This window comes from Dysidea avara, chromosome 2 (assembly GCF_963678975.1).
Source record: "Dysidea avara chromosome 2, odDysAvar1.4, whole genome shotgun sequence".
NCBI lineage: Eukaryota > Metazoa > Porifera > Demospongiae > Dictyoceratida > Dysideidae > Dysidea > Dysidea avara.
Window position 1 is genome coordinate 36,289,744 of NC_089273.1, and position 15,595 is coordinate 36,305,338.

At 35.8% G+C, this 15,595-nt stretch overlaps 1 protein-coding gene across 5 annotated transcripts; it reads right to left on the minus strand.

Moving 5' to 3' along the window:
• Positions 1 to 8,190: 8,190 nt before the first annotated feature.
• Positions 8,191 to 10,333, minus strand: LOC136244602 (uncharacterized). 5 transcript variants are annotated; one of them, XR_010695473.1, is made up of 12 exons: positions 10,096 to 10,324; positions 9,906 to 9,949; positions 9,820 to 9,855; positions 9,679 to 9,773; positions 9,576 to 9,629; positions 9,341 to 9,520; positions 9,092 to 9,277; positions 8,874 to 8,999; positions 8,729 to 8,821; positions 8,590 to 8,677; positions 8,468 to 8,536; positions 8,262 to 8,416 (listed from the first exon to the last, which is right to left on the minus strand). XR_010695473.1 is itself a non-coding variant. In XM_066036165.1 (11 exons), exons 2-6 carry the CDS (start codon positions 9,944 to 9,946, stop codon positions 9,216 to 9,218), a joined length of 513 nt encoding a protein of 170 aa, XP_065892237.1. In that variant the 5' UTR covers positions 9,947 to 9,949; positions 10,096 to 10,333; the 3' UTR covers positions 8,261 to 8,416; positions 8,468 to 8,536; positions 8,590 to 8,677; positions 8,729 to 8,821; positions 8,874 to 8,999; positions 9,092 to 9,215. The 5 variants fall into 5 exon arrangements, 1 of the variants encoding a protein (XP_065892237.1); XM_066036165.1 differs by having other exon boundaries at positions 8,261 to 8,416; positions 9,572 to 9,624; positions 9,679 to 9,855; positions 10,096 to 10,333; XR_010695469.1 differs by having other exon boundaries at positions 8,191 to 8,416; positions 9,572 to 9,629; positions 9,679 to 9,949.
• Between the last annotated feature and the right edge of the window lie 5,262 nt (positions 10,334 to 15,595).

Consider the following 15,595-nt stretch of genomic DNA (forward strand, 5'->3'; position numbering starts at 1 on the left):
TTTGTTTGTAGCTGAACTTTTTACAAGGAAACCTCTTTTAACTGAGCTCTGTACAGGGTGAATTGTTTGTAGCTGAACTATCTACAAGGTAACTTCTTCTAGCTGATCTCTCTACAGGATGATTTGTTTGTAGCTGAACTATCTACAAGGTAACTTCTTCTAGCTGATCTCTCTACAGGGTGATTTGTTTGTAGCTGAATTCTGTATAGGTGATTTGTTTGCAGCTGAGCTCTTTACAGAATGGTTTCTTTGTAGCTGAACTCTCTACAAGGTAACTTCTTCTAGCTGATGTATCTACAGGGTCACTAGTTTGTAGCTGAATTCTCTACATGGTGGTTTCTTTGTAACTGAACTATCTACAAGGTGACATCTTCTAGCTGATCTTTCAACAGGGTGATTTGTTTGTATCTGAACTCTCTACAAGAAATCTTCTAACTGATGTTTTAACAGGGTGAATTGTTTGTAGCTGAACTCTCTACAGGGTGATTTGTTTGTAGCTGATCTCTATACAGGTTACTTATTTCTAACTGATCTCTTTAATTCTGTTCAGGGTGACTGCTCTATTAGGATGACTGCTCTATTAGAGTATCTCGATCTCGCACTTGCTACACCAAGTTGGATTTCGTGTTATAACTCCGTGGATTTAAGTCTGATTCTTCTACACCATTGAAGAGCCTTTCTAAGATGATAACTCCATCTGTACAGCGATTTTGAAAGCATTACCCCAAGCGGTTTACCTGGTAGGCGTGGCAAGCATAATAATAATAATAATAATAAAATAAAAATATTAAAAATTAGCTAATCTCGATTGCGTAATTGTTACACACTGTTGATTTTTTCGCTGTATCTTCCTGGTTTTTAGCTCGATTTCTTTCAAACCACAAAAGGTTTGAGGTTCAATAGTTAACCTATTCACCCACCGATTTTCAGCTTCTTCCCATACGCGGTTTACCCTGTAGGCGTGACAACATATTGGTGTTATTTTTCGTGCATAATCGCTCATAACTCTTTGTCTGTTTATGGTATTCCAGCCAAAGTTGGTACCAAGATGCGCCTTTATACCCCCCTTCTGTGTGCCAAATTTCAAGGCAATCGGATAACGCGTTCGAGTTTTATAGCAGTTTTTGTAAGTGTGCGACAAGAAAAAGAAAAATAAGAAGAAAAAAAAAACGAAGAAACTCAGCCAATTTTTGAAGTCGCATATCTCGGGAACGCGCGAAGCGATTTCGCTCAAATTTGGAATGTAGAGTGCTGCAGTTGGGGGGCATGTCCACAGCAAAAATCGTCTTGTTTCATCGAGGAAGCACAGAGCTACGGAGGTGCGAAAATTGCGTTTTCTTTCTTCCTGTCAATATACTCACGGGTGTTACGCGCCGGCTTCTTGGGCCGCACGACACACTACCGTGTGTCTTGATACACAATTGTTAAGGTAGTTACATGGTTGATAGCACTTGAAATTAAATTTTATTATTTGTTACCCATTGAAACTAGTTACATAATGTTATGACATGGTATGATGTAAACTAGAGCAGTTTCAATGTTCTTTATATATTAATTAATGAAAGGAAAATGTGATGTAATTTTAGAAAACCTACCTTGTGGGAATATACAGTAAACAAGATTTAAAATAATGCTAGTGTGAAATATATCTGGTTAAAAATTCTCACATAAAATTTGCCTTAATCTTGCCAGGTCTGCTTTCTGTAGACAGACTTGTAATCAACACATCGCTCTAGAGGCTCTGCAAAGATGCTGGGGTGATCTCAGACAATTTTATTGGCTTGGAATGTGTGGCAAAGTTATGAAAATGTGAAATGTGTGTATTTTGTGCAATGTGGTCCATCTGGAGCTCCCAAGGTCATGTAATTTGGTCTGGAGTCACCATTATTATACTTGTTCATTTTGTATCCCAAGTGTTGCCCACCCCACTGCTTTGTGAGAATTCATTATTCAGTGTGAAAAATCCATTTGAATATGGCAGGAAATTTTATGGACTTCTTCTTGTACTCTAGTTTGCCTTAGAGGCCAAAACTGTTTCCATCTTCAGGGAAAAGTTCACCCATCTAGCTGCCATGGTTGGTGAATTATTACTATTTAAATTGTAAAGTACTATTTAGTTATCTATGAATCTATGAATGACTATGATGTGCCCAAAAGGTAGATTTTCCAAAGTCAGGTCACGAATTAGGAACTTTTAGCATTGATTAGCTAATAAGCAGTGAAGCAAGCGAGATCGACAAACACCTGAAGAAAGATTTTATTTAATTATTTATTTATTACATAAGGTTTTAAAGCACAAGTGATGATGGTCTGTAGGACACCTGGTTTATCTACAGCCTATTTAAAGATGTTATTATTAAGCATGTTTAAAAAGTTGCAGAAATATCCATGAATGGATCTAGGCAGCTACCTGTATTACCTTGCAGCCATCCGTTTTATGCTCAAACACCAACAGGCATCTTCCTATAGCTAGTGGTCAGGATGTTTTCTCCTTGTTTGTTTCATTTCTCTTTATCCATAGGATCCTAGAGAGTGACATTATCTCAGAGTACCCCACGTGGAACCAAATGGACATTAGTTTATTTATTCAAGTGCTGAAGGTCTGTAAGATATATTTAATCCCTAATTTACTCATTGTTATAGGAATTTAATGTCCACTAGTATGTAAGCGACTTTCCTTATTGTTTTATTTTTCCTTCCACTTGTTTGTTTACTTTTGTAACATAATTGCAACTGATTGACATGGGCATGCCACATCAAAAGAAATAATAGCACCCAATTTAATGCTTTTTTATGTTTACTGAAAACATGCTGACAACAATTAATTACTGAAAAGTACCAAGTGGCTATTATAGGTTGTTCTGAGCTATGTTCAGCCCATTGCATAGCATGACAAATGAAGTGCAGCACAAGCAATGCCACTGCAATCGATTGGAAATTATGGATGATTCCTATTACAAATGTATTGAAGCTGGATCATGTGCTACTGTGAATCAACACCTTGAGCTGTCAGTGAAGAGAAACAGGACACAAGTAAGTCCATGATGTACTGTATGTATTGTATGTACTGCAATATGCTAAAAAGAACCTGTTGATATGAAGCAATGTTAATGAGTGAAAAATCTAGTACATAGCTCCAGCCGCTATCAAGTTATGCTTGTCTGAAAACATTATTAAGCATCAGTGAGTAATTCATCAGTGAGTAATTCAGTCAGTTGGTCAATCGATCAGTCTGTCAGTCAGTCATTTGGTCAGTCAGTATGTCAGTCAGTCAGTCAGTAGAGAAATTTTGTAGTATGTTTGTTAGGATCTGGACATCTTAAAATTGTTTTAAACCTTTGGCATTTTAAAGTACTAGTGGCTGGCAAATGTCTCTAGACACACATCTTTAAAAAGTATTATAAACACCTGAGTAGCACAGCTGTGGTGTAGGTTACCTAGTAGAAGTGTAGTATAGTAATGTGATCTTGTGGTAATCATAAGCTTTATGTTGTATGAACACATTAACACTTTTAGTTCATCACACAATTTTTTTAACAGCATAAACATCTTTAGGCAAGATAGTTACATGGTAGAATTTCATTTTGCTGTCATTTCTCAAAACTATATGAATAATAATGCAATATAGTTAGCTACAGAGTACCTTAAACTATGAAAGTTTGGTATGACTAAAGTTTGGCGAATTTGGTAAATTGAGGAAATTCATCAACCCTTATTTGCCTATTAGCTATTCAGTATAATATTATTCTATACTAGGTTGAATTGGAAAACTTTTGTCCACCAAACTGCTTTGCATTCTGATTCACTTAAGTCACACCAAATTTTACCAAACTTTCCTCATATGTTACTGTGCTAAATTTAGTTAAATGGATGGGAGCACTTGGATTTGTTTTTTATTGGGTTATAATTGCTCAGAACTAAGGAAGTGGTACAGTGTATATGGTATAATTACATGGTTGATTGCACTAGAATTTATTGTTCACTAATATCAAGTAGCTCTATATGTGACCCGGTCTGCGAAAAGGGCTCTTATAGCCTTTCCAATTGCATATATATGGTAACCCATAACTTGACTGGTGAATATGGTACAAGCTTACAATTTGGTCACTCAAAAACCCTAACATGGCAGTAGCTGTGGCTGTAATTACATGGTGATAGCTTTAGTAGATTAGGAGTTATGATTAGCCAAACATGGATAATTGGAAAGGCTATAAGAGCCCTTTTTGCAGACCGGGTCACATATACACATTTGGTAAGGTAGTTACATGGTTGATAGCACCTGAAATTATTTTCTTAGCCCATTGTCACTTCCAGAAAAATTTATATGACATGGTATGATGTAAACTAGAGCAGTTTCAGTGTGCCAAAGTAAGGAAAAAAATCCCTCCAACCCAAGGATATAATATATCCTGGTGTTGGAGGAATTTTTTTTAAATCCCTCCAACCACAGGATATATTATAATCCCTCCAACCTCAGGATATATTATATACTGGGGTTGAAGGGATTTTTTAAATCCCTCCAACCTCAGGATAATTATATTATATCCTGGGGTTGGAGGGATTTTTCCTTACTTTGGCCCCATTTCTGTTACACCTTTCCAGCTACTGTATAAGTTATTAAGTCTAAGTCCTTGAAATTAGGTTAGGTAATCCTAAGGCTGCAGCACATGTTGTTGTAGACCTTCAGTGCTGGTCACTGTAAAGTGTTAATAATAAAATACTTTAGGATTAAGGAAGAAAATCCATCCCTCCTGGAGAAAGACAGAGTGTGGCCCCGACTAGACATTGGGTGACCTGCAGTTCGAATCCTGGGGTTGGAGGGATTTTTTTCCTTACTTTGGCCACTTTTCTGTTACACCTTTCCAGCGACTGTATAAGTTATTAAGTATAAGTCCTTGAAATCAGGTTAGGTAATCCTATGGCTGTAGCACATGTTGTTGTAGACCTTCAGTGCTGGTCACTATAAAGCATTAATAATAATATCAACAAGTGTAAGTAAAATGTGATCTAATTTTTCATTTGGAAACATAAACAGATTATAAAACAACACCAGCACACTATATCTGGCTGACAATTCTCACACTAAATTTTCCTTAATCTTGCCAGGTCTTCTTTCTGTAGACAGACTTCTTTATGCATGTCATAACCCACAAATCACTCTAGAGGTTCTGTAAAGACACTGGGGTGACTTCAGACAACTTTATTGGTTTCTAATGTGTAGCAAAGTTATGAAAATGTGAAATGTATGTGTTTTGTGCATCTATAGAACTTCCAACAGCATGTAATTTGGTACAGAGCTCGCCGTTATGACACTTGTCCATTTTGTACCACAAGTGTTGTCTATCAAGCAAGATTTGAGGAAAGTCACTAAAAAAGAGACAAAAAGCTAAAAAAGGCTGGGGAAATGAAAACAAACTAAAAAATAATAAAGAAAAGGGACAAAAAGACTCACGAAAGTTACTTGGTAAAACAAGTTAATGTCAATATTGTATTAGAGCCTTTAGAGGGGGAATTGCAGTGAGAGACTTCCCTGAACTACGTATTAATGTACGTATATAATATGCCATGTGCTGAATGATGCCTTAAGCAGATTACACCATGGGGATAATTTAAACTATGCAAAATCAACCAGCTAACTGGTTATTAGAATTTCATGCATGCATGAAACTACAGTAGTCTTGCAGTGATCAGAAATTTACACCTCCAAATCTACACCTTTCAACCTACACGTACAGTACAGAGTGTAGATTACTGTACTGTATGTGTAGGTTGAAAGGTGTAGATTTCGAGGTGTAAATTGCTGATCACTGTAACAGTCTTTGTTAATGTGACTGTTACAGTGATCAGCAATTTGCACCTCTAAATATACGCCTTTCAACCTACACCTATATGCAGTACAGTATTCTACACCTCTAGATGTAGATATAGACAAAACGTCTTAGGGAAAGCTTTTCATATGCATGGCACTGCCATTATAATATAATTATACTGGTGTATAAAACAAACATGACTGGATCTGAGGGCTGGTCTTGTTGCCCATGTCAGCAGATTCAAAATACAAAGCTAGTCGATATGAATAAACTATGAAATTTTGCAATCAAAATCAGTTGGGTTGCTTTTGCTGGGTGCTCTTCTCAAGCCTAGCGGCGATCTATACGTGTGGCCACGGGGGCCTTAGTGGAAGTCTGGTCAAGCTGGATGGCATGTGATGTGACTGTAACTGCTCCGTGGTGCTGACTGGTGATAAATGGATTTCTCAGTGCTGTAAATTTTCAGCCAGTTTGAGACTTGAATGGCCCATAACTTGGCCTAATTCATCCCCATGCCTTCCTCTTCAATTTTTAAAAATAGCTTATTGCCCTCCTTTCGGCCCTGGCACCCACCCCACTGGAGCTCAGTTTAAAAACTAGGGGGAAAACTTAGCTCATTCGCGCTATTGTACAATGGATGCTCTGGAAGGTAAGGAATTAGTGTGAAAATTTGGTACAAATAGCTTCATCAACCAGCTACAACACACATCAGTGATTTCCTGACCCTACCCCTAACATTAAAACTACTTTTCGCGTCCCCTAAAGTTGAATGGTCGCGACAACCTACTAGATGTGTTCCCTAAAGTTGAATACTTGGGGAAACCTACTAGATACGTGCCCTAAAGTTGAATACTCAGGGCATAGCATACAACTAGTGTGCTTGATAGTGAGAAATCTAGTGGACTGCCGGAACAATAGTACTGACAAAATATTTCCAGCTGCTGGAACAATAGCGACTTCAAAAATAAAGTTTTTGTGGATCTGCAAACACTCCCGAAATGTAGCTATAAGCTAGACTAATTGGAGGTCTGAATATTTCAAGGTAAAATTTTTGCTTTAACACCCAAAACCACAAAAATTTCCCCCTCGAATAGAGAAACCATGTATATTGAATCAGGCGATGAAAAGGCATGAACAATGCAAAATAAAGCGTGGTGTGTCCTTAGACTCATGGACTCACACAACCACATAATGGCAAATGCCAAAAAATGGACATGGCAAGGAAATTTTAATTTAAAAAATCAATTGTCTGTCGATTCTGGACAGTCTCTCACCAGAAATGTCTTCCTGGATGCTGAGATTGCAATCCTTGCTGATGCTACTTTTCCTTAATCTTACCAGGTCTGCTTTCTGTAGACAGACTTCTATCCTTTGACTCATGCGACCTCATATGGAAAATACCAAAAAAATGGGTATGGCAAGGAAATTACAATAAAACAATTGATTTAAGCTATACAGTATTTTCCCAGGCTCGGTCACAAATTGGTATCAGGTGAGTATAAAATAATTCTATAGCTACTTCTTACTGATCCTGTTGTACCTTTTATCTTCATTGTCATCTCTGGATTTGTCCTGGTAGACCTTCAGAAAGCACTAAAATTCTAATTGAGTATAATATAACTGTGGTAATATGACTATAATGAAAAATACAGTGTAAAAATGTGACCCGATCTGCAAAAAAGGGGTCTTATGCCTTTCCAATTACATTTACTTGGTAACCCATTACTGACTTGTGAGCATGGTAGCTACCAGCCTGAAAATTGGTCACTTTACATGCCTAACATATAGCATTATTTCTGGATGTAATTGTAAGATGATATATAGCTTAAACACATGATGAGTTATGACTTATGAAATCAAATGGCGTAAAAATTTGAATGTTAAAAGGCCCCTTTTTGCAGATTCGGTCATAAAAATTAATGGGTTAGTAGTGTGTCAAATTGTGCCACAATGGTACACCATGTAAAGGGTACTATCCCTCAAATTAACAATAGTACTCTGTGGCACACACAATTAAAAATGTGGTATGTGTGAACAGTCAGTTAGGTAGTAGACAAGTAACAGAAAATAAAAGATTTTAAAGTCTAGAAATAATAATATGTGATTGCATGAGCTATTTTTCCATAGACACTTCTTATTATTTAATGAACCTATATAGCAAATTTTATAAAGTAGTCTAGCTAACAGAACTCAATAAACACTGTGAAAAAAGCTCAGAATAATAAGGTCTATAACAGTCTTATTATGTTAGTATTGGAATGAAATAGTACAGCATATATTATTAGATTAGGACTTTACTATAACAAGCTTATTGAATACATGTAAGACAGTCATATATTAGAGATTAAATCACTAATGTAGTGTAGTGTATTATCAGACTATACTAAGCCTATTTCAACCATATATTGGCTACTATACTACTGTACTTTTTTACTTTCCTATAATCTGTGGCTACCTTAATTAAATAATTTCTATAAGTATATTTGTAATGAATTTAATTATGTAAATATGTTAAAACCACAATAGGTACAGCTAGTAAATCAATGTCTCCTTGGCCGGCCATGACAGTATCAAATCAATTTTGTCATTTAACAGTCTTTATCCAACTGCAGCAGGCAAGACAGTAAATACAATTCACAAGTTCCATTACAAATTACCTGTATTATCATCACCATGTAGAACTCTGTGACAATCTGTTAGTTGTCTGGTAGAACAGTCCCACAGCTCTAATACAAAGATGGTAAATATAATGTGTATTCTGGACAATGGTTAGACTAACAGTATGTAACAATAAGAATCTCATAAAACCGAGACCTTGTCTGGAAACCTAGTATTACCATGTAGAACGGCGGCTAGGTCCCACAACTCTATTAAAGATGGTAAATATAATGCGTATACTGAACAATCATTGTACTTACAATTTGTAACAATCTTCTAAAACTGAGACCGAGTCTGAGACTGACAATCCATGTAGAACTAAGACAAGTCTGATAAGACCAGGTCTCACAACCCTAAATGGAGGCAAACATAATTCATATTCTGGAGATTACTTTGTGTACTTACAGTTGTTATCAGTGAGTCTAACCAGACATAAAATGGCCACTTAGTATGTGACTTTGTTGGGCTAATATCAGACAAAGATTTTTGAACGGTCATATCTCAGCCAAGAACAATGATATCAAGCTGTAACTAGCAGGTATGGTTATCAAGTGTTAAAATAAGTACAGTCAAGCATTGATTTATGTTAAATCCGTATTCTTTTGGCTAATGTATAAGCATACCTGCTAGTTAGAGTTTGATATATTCACTCTTGGCTGAGATATAACCATTCAAAACTCTTTCTGACATTTACCCATACCCAAAACTCACAAAAATACTCCTACCACGTGGCCATTTTTATGTCTGTTACATAAGCTCACAAGAAACATCTGATGCACTGATAACCAAGTCCAAGAATCTTGTAATCACTACGTACAATTGAAAAAACAAGACTAACTATAATATAATTTGCATACTCTCAGTGAACTTACTTTTGTTAGCAATAAGATCATGGTCAGTGAAATAAGGACAAACAAGATGGAACAGGTTCTTGAAAGCACTCAACTCGTTTACAGTGCCAGACGTACATGAGGTAGCAACCGTCAGCTGTTGATAAAAACATGAAGAAATAAGACCGGTTCCCGGAAGAAATGAGACCAGTTTCCACAAACCTAAATGAAGGTAAATATAAATTGTATACTTGACACTCTCAGTGTACTTACTTACAGATGTTAGCAATAAGAATCTCCTAGAGCTGAGACTAAGTCTGTAATTCCTACTCTATTGAAAAGAAAATGAATAAAAACACAATCAAGCTTAATGCACTTACAGCTGTAAGTAATTAGAAGATGAGGTTGAACAACTCCATGAAAAAAGAACAAAACTGTCCACAATGGTTGCTACCAGATTCTTTAAAGGAAGCAGCTGCCATTGAAGGAAATTAACACTGCATATGTCGTACACTGACAACCTGGAGAAATAAGAGGTCCGACAAGAAACTGTACGTCTGAAGAGATAATATACAAAATCATAAGAGCAGACCATGCATACTCTTACTGTTGATGGCTGATGAACCGTGTCCACTCATCATCCGCCATAAGCTGAGATAACAGGTTATAAAATATGTAATACGTACACAGCAACACCAAAGTTGAATCATTTACAGGCCATTGTCATACAATACACAATAAACAATTTAATACGGCTAAACCTATCGTACAAGCTATCATTTTAGTCTAATACTTACTCATCTAGTGCTGTTTTTGATCACTGCCATCGTAGGAATTGGGTCACCACGCCGCCACTTCACCACTACAGCCAGCAGGGATGTACAGTTGTGGTCCATAACTATCATCGTGCGGTCATTGGACGATGGCGCCGATCGCGCACACTCTCTCCGCGAGATACACCGTCTCACATTTACAACATCTCAGGCTCTGATACAATAGCGACAAAGATGGCGACTTAATTGCATCTGCTACGCATGCGCACACCACTGACCCCACAAGCATTACTACCAACTTTTACAGGTGTGCTAACTGTGCAAAAAATCTGGATTTGTATGACTCTTAGAAAAAATTGATTGAATAATTAATTTTTCTGGTATTATATGCTTTGCCGTATGAAAATGTGTGCATATAAAATTAGCTATCACAACAAAGCTAGCTATAGTGATTTAACAAAAGACTGTACTTATTGTAAAATCATCATGACTTTGTTCGATACAGTAAAAAAATCACATGCTGTCTGTATAAACAAAAGTCCATGAATAATGAGATGCATGGTGAAGGTAAAAAGTCAGTTATCACATTTAGTTAAGTAAACAAAGCCATAGCAAAAGAACAAAAGAATGTGTATTAAACTAAAGTATAATCTGTTTCCCATAATATAAGATGGGGTTTATACTAAAGTATAAGATGGTAAGTATAATGCAAGACTATACTGAGATTATTTGTATAATTTAAGCCATTAGATATACCATCTTATATTCCTCTTTTTTCACAGTGAAAGTTCACTACAGCTAACACAATGAGTGGCTCATCATTTATTGAAAGTGCCATAACAATGTCTTACACCAATCCAGTGGAAGAAAGAGATAATAATATGATATGTCATCGGCACTACAGTGTCACCACACAATTACTTTAATGAAATAATAGTTCTAGTAAAACAATTTCATAATATTATATGTATGGGTAGCCACTAAAAAGATTCTGCTATGAATATAGCATATGCTTGGTTAAAGTCTAGCTGATCACTCTAATAGAGTCACTGATTAGGCTACTAAAATAGAGTAGTCTCAATGTAGCCAGGGTAGTACTTTTGTGTGTGTTTGTGTGTGTGTGTGTGTGTGTGTGTGTGTGTGTGTGTGTGTGTGTGTGTGTGTGTGTGTGTGTGTGTGTGTGTGTGTGTGTGTGTGTGTGTGTGTGTCCCAGATTGATTCACAGTATGGTAAAGTACTTAGCATTATGCTTGATCCTTCAAGCCACCTATTGTGATCAAACTTATACCAGCATATCAGGGCTAACTACATATTATAATCATTACACATTATTTGCTCAACTAGCATGGACATTAAAATAATACAGGTACAATAATAAAAGTTTTTTTTTTCTCTAAAACATTCATATTTCATTGAAGTGTCCATTAGCAATATCCTGTGGTAGCTATTACAACTGTTAAATAATATTCCTATAAAGATTCTTTGAAACTGATATTTCTATGAAGTGTTCATTGCTATGTCTGGTACATCATTTGATTAGCTAGCAGGACATAAAAATGCTAGTAATGTTCCTGTAAAGATTCTTTGAAACTGATATTTCTATGAAGTGTTCATTAGCTATGTCTGGTACATCATTTGATTAGCTAGCATGACATAAAAATGCTAGTAATGTTCCTGTAAAGATTCTTTGAAACTGATATTTCTATGAAGTGTATGTCCTGTGGTAGTTATTAACATTATTTGATTACCTACAAAAATACAACTAATGTCCCATGATAATTCTCTGAAATGCTGTTTCATTAAATATTTATTATGTCCTGTGGTACCTGGTTCCTTTCTGTATTACTGATCTCATATTTGCAGCCATTTTAAATAATGTAGAAAGTCTAGTAGAAACCACCCACACTCTCTGTGTGTTGTGTGTGCGCGCGTGCATGCGTGCGTGCGTGCATGCGTGCGTGCGCGTGTGTGTGTGCGTGCGTGCGTGCGCGTGTGTGTGCGTGCGTGCATGTGTGTGCGTGTGTGTGTATGTGTGTGTGTGTGGGTGGGTGGCATGGGTGTGTGTGTGCATGCGTGTGTGTGTATGTGTGGGTGGGTGGGTGGGCGGATAACACACACAACACACACATGTGGACACAGGGGTTACCACATGGAGGTGCTGACTAACTAGTCTTAAAATCCCCCACACACCAATATACACTCACCCAAGCGCACACAATGCAATCAAAATACTCTAAACAGAACACACAGAATTGTATACATGCTCTAATACATGTACATATGTCTGTCTGGACACATGTACCCATAAATTTTCATGACCCTATAATTTTTAATGATTTGTTACTGTATCTTCATGAAATTTTCAGAGTTAATATCAATTAACTGGCTTTGTAAAATTTTCAAAATACAGAAACCCTGTTCTACGTAGTACTGAGAGATGACCTGGTATGCAATGGGCTGTATAGTTTATGCTGACATGCATATGTCTGGTCTTTGCTGGTCCAGACATGCATTATACCAGCACAAACTACACCATATAATGTAACTGATCGTAAAAGAGTGATGCACTATGGACAATGAAAATTACAAAAATTGTATAATCTGTCTTGTTCTGTGCATACTGCACTTAGCATCATTTGGTCATTCCAAAAGGGTCAATTTGATCAATAGTAATAGTGCTTTGTATTAGATGAAACCATAACGTATGGTATAGCACAGTAACAAAGGTGAATAACATTGTTGCAGTGAGATGTATATGTGATTTTTTATAATAAAAATATGTAATAAAATACTCTTGCAGCAACGTAAGACCATCACTTTAACAAAGCAAACATACATGCATCAAGTGAGTATGTAAACATGCACATTACATTTAAACTCTTAATGATTAAACCTTATGTGGCATCATTACTTTCATCTGAAAACCATAGCTACATATTAATGCCATTACTTTTATAAAGCTGTATAAGCATCCATAAGGCTTCTACATCATAACGATTAATGGTGTTCTATTGGAAGTTATATTCCAGTAGGAAAAGTAGGGCCTGCAAGATTTATACTTGACTGAGAAAATAGTGGTGACTTGATCCTTTAGCTGGGATTATGCATTTCATTATTATGTGACTGGGCCTGTAAAAACAGGGAATGTGGGCACAAACTACACCCTGTCACTCTATGGGTCATATCTCAGTATTGGAACAGAATAATTGTATTTTTTAACTTGCATCATAAAGCCAATCAAATGCTCACTAAGAGCTGAAAATTGCATTTCCATAGCATAATATTACAAAAAGGTTATGAGTAATGAATGTTTGAAAAAAATAGGCAAAAATCATGTGCCCACATGCCTTATTTTGGCAGGCACAGTCACATAATAAAAATATAACTGGGCCTGTGAAAATAGAGCATGTGGGAACACAAAACTTGACTACTTTTTAAGAGTTTAATTTCATGCATCATAACTTTTAGTTAATTACACTATGGCCATGTAATTTTCATCACTTATTAAACATTTAATTTTCATTATAATGCAAGTTACAGATTGTAGATATTCCATCCCAATACTGAGATATAACTCATAATGTGATGGGATGTAGTTTGTCAGTGCCCACACATCCTATTTTCATAGGCCTGGTTACATATATAGTATAATTTGAATTTGTTTCATACTAACAAGTTGTACTTCAGTAAACTCTCACAGATCATAGCGTAGCATACACATTGTTGAGTCATTATAAACAATAAATTCATACAATCTTATTTGTTACAGGGAGTCACTTCAGCAAACTAAATAAATTATAAAAGTGGTCCCCTTGTCCATAATATAATCCATTAATTTGAAATTCTGTGGTTGCATGAATCCATTAATTCTGGCCATCACAATTCAAATATCTTCAGGTGGAATCATTATCTCAGTTTAATGATAAAACTAAAATTGTGGATGTCTTATAGTTAACCAGAATTTACAGTAAAGTGTATAATGTAATATAGTAAAGTTACTGTTGTGTCTAATACTAATTATGTTTATGGTGAGTGTCACTTTCTTGTAATCCTATTAGTAATTCCTAGTATAATTAAAGTCAACAGTATCATATATCATGGTTAAGTTATTGTTTTTCACTAGTCTGACATCATAACCTGTTGGAGTTACTAGCTGATGTACTGTAGTAAACAAGACAACTGATGAGATACATGATGTGATTAGACCCACTTTGTCGACTTGAATACTAACTTTGGTCCAAAAAGTTGTCAAAAAGTAGTGTTGTACATTTTATAATAATTATCCTGAATGTAGAAACTTAGTAAAAGTTTTTTTTAAGACTGTGAAATATCAATAGGGTTGCAATTAGATAATTAAGTTTATATTTTCAACAGTATAAATACCATAGCCAAAATAGCCTTATTATCTGCTTATGTAGTTTCTTGTACTAACAAATCATGACACACCAACTTGATTGTTGATATGCTGTATACTAAGGGTGCACATAAAGTGTGGTGTTGTTACAACACTGAAGTTTAAGTAGAAGGTTGACAACTAAAACTCTTGTGTATAGACTATTTTGTATCCCATAGGCATTTTAGCCATGTATACTATCTTATTTAGACAAGCAACGTATTTTACTTAAATGTATCATGACTTATTGCAGTGAATTGCAGTTAAAGTGATGGGCTTCCATCATTATAAGAGTATTTCATTAGATAATAAAGTCTTAATTGTACTGTTTATAGCTCAGCACTAATCACTGCAATTACGGCCTATAAGCAAATGCTGAGGGAAATCAAAATTCCAAACTGTGATAAGTACATTAAATTGTTACAATTAATAATTAATGCATTAAAATATTAAGTCCATCACTGCATTAATGATCAAACCTTATATGACATCATTACTTTCATCTGGAAACTATAATAGTTGCATGCTATTATTTTCTATAAAGCTGTATAAGTGTCCATAAGGTTATTACATCACAATGATTAATGGTGTTCTATCGGAAGTGTTAGGAAGGGTAGAGGCTGCAAGATCATAATTAGTATAGGTAATCGCACACATTTGAGGCAATTTTGGCTGTTACGAGTACAATTATTCCATAAATTCATGGAAATGTGTGTGATTGCCCATTAATCACATAGTGACCACCCTTCATGGTTTGTAGTACACGTCTATCCAGTTCTAAGTGACCATTGACTTCTACCAGGTGATTGCATCATCCTTCTTTGTATTACATCATTTGTTGTTGCACTTAAAAGGCTTCATGTGTCAGCAATTCTGATTAGCTGCTCAAAATGTCTACATATGTTGTACTTAAAAGGCTTCTGTTATTCTGCTATTTTATTGGCTACTTTACAGTGCAATTACAGAAATGAGGCCATGTGATTTGGGATTAATTGCGCTCCTACTATTGAGACTAGTGTATGGCAAACTAAATCACCATGTGATTACAAGTATAAGAAAAAATTAGTTGGTAAAATGACTGTGATTTTTTTACTAAAACTTCAGGATTTTGGTGGTGATTTATACTGTGAC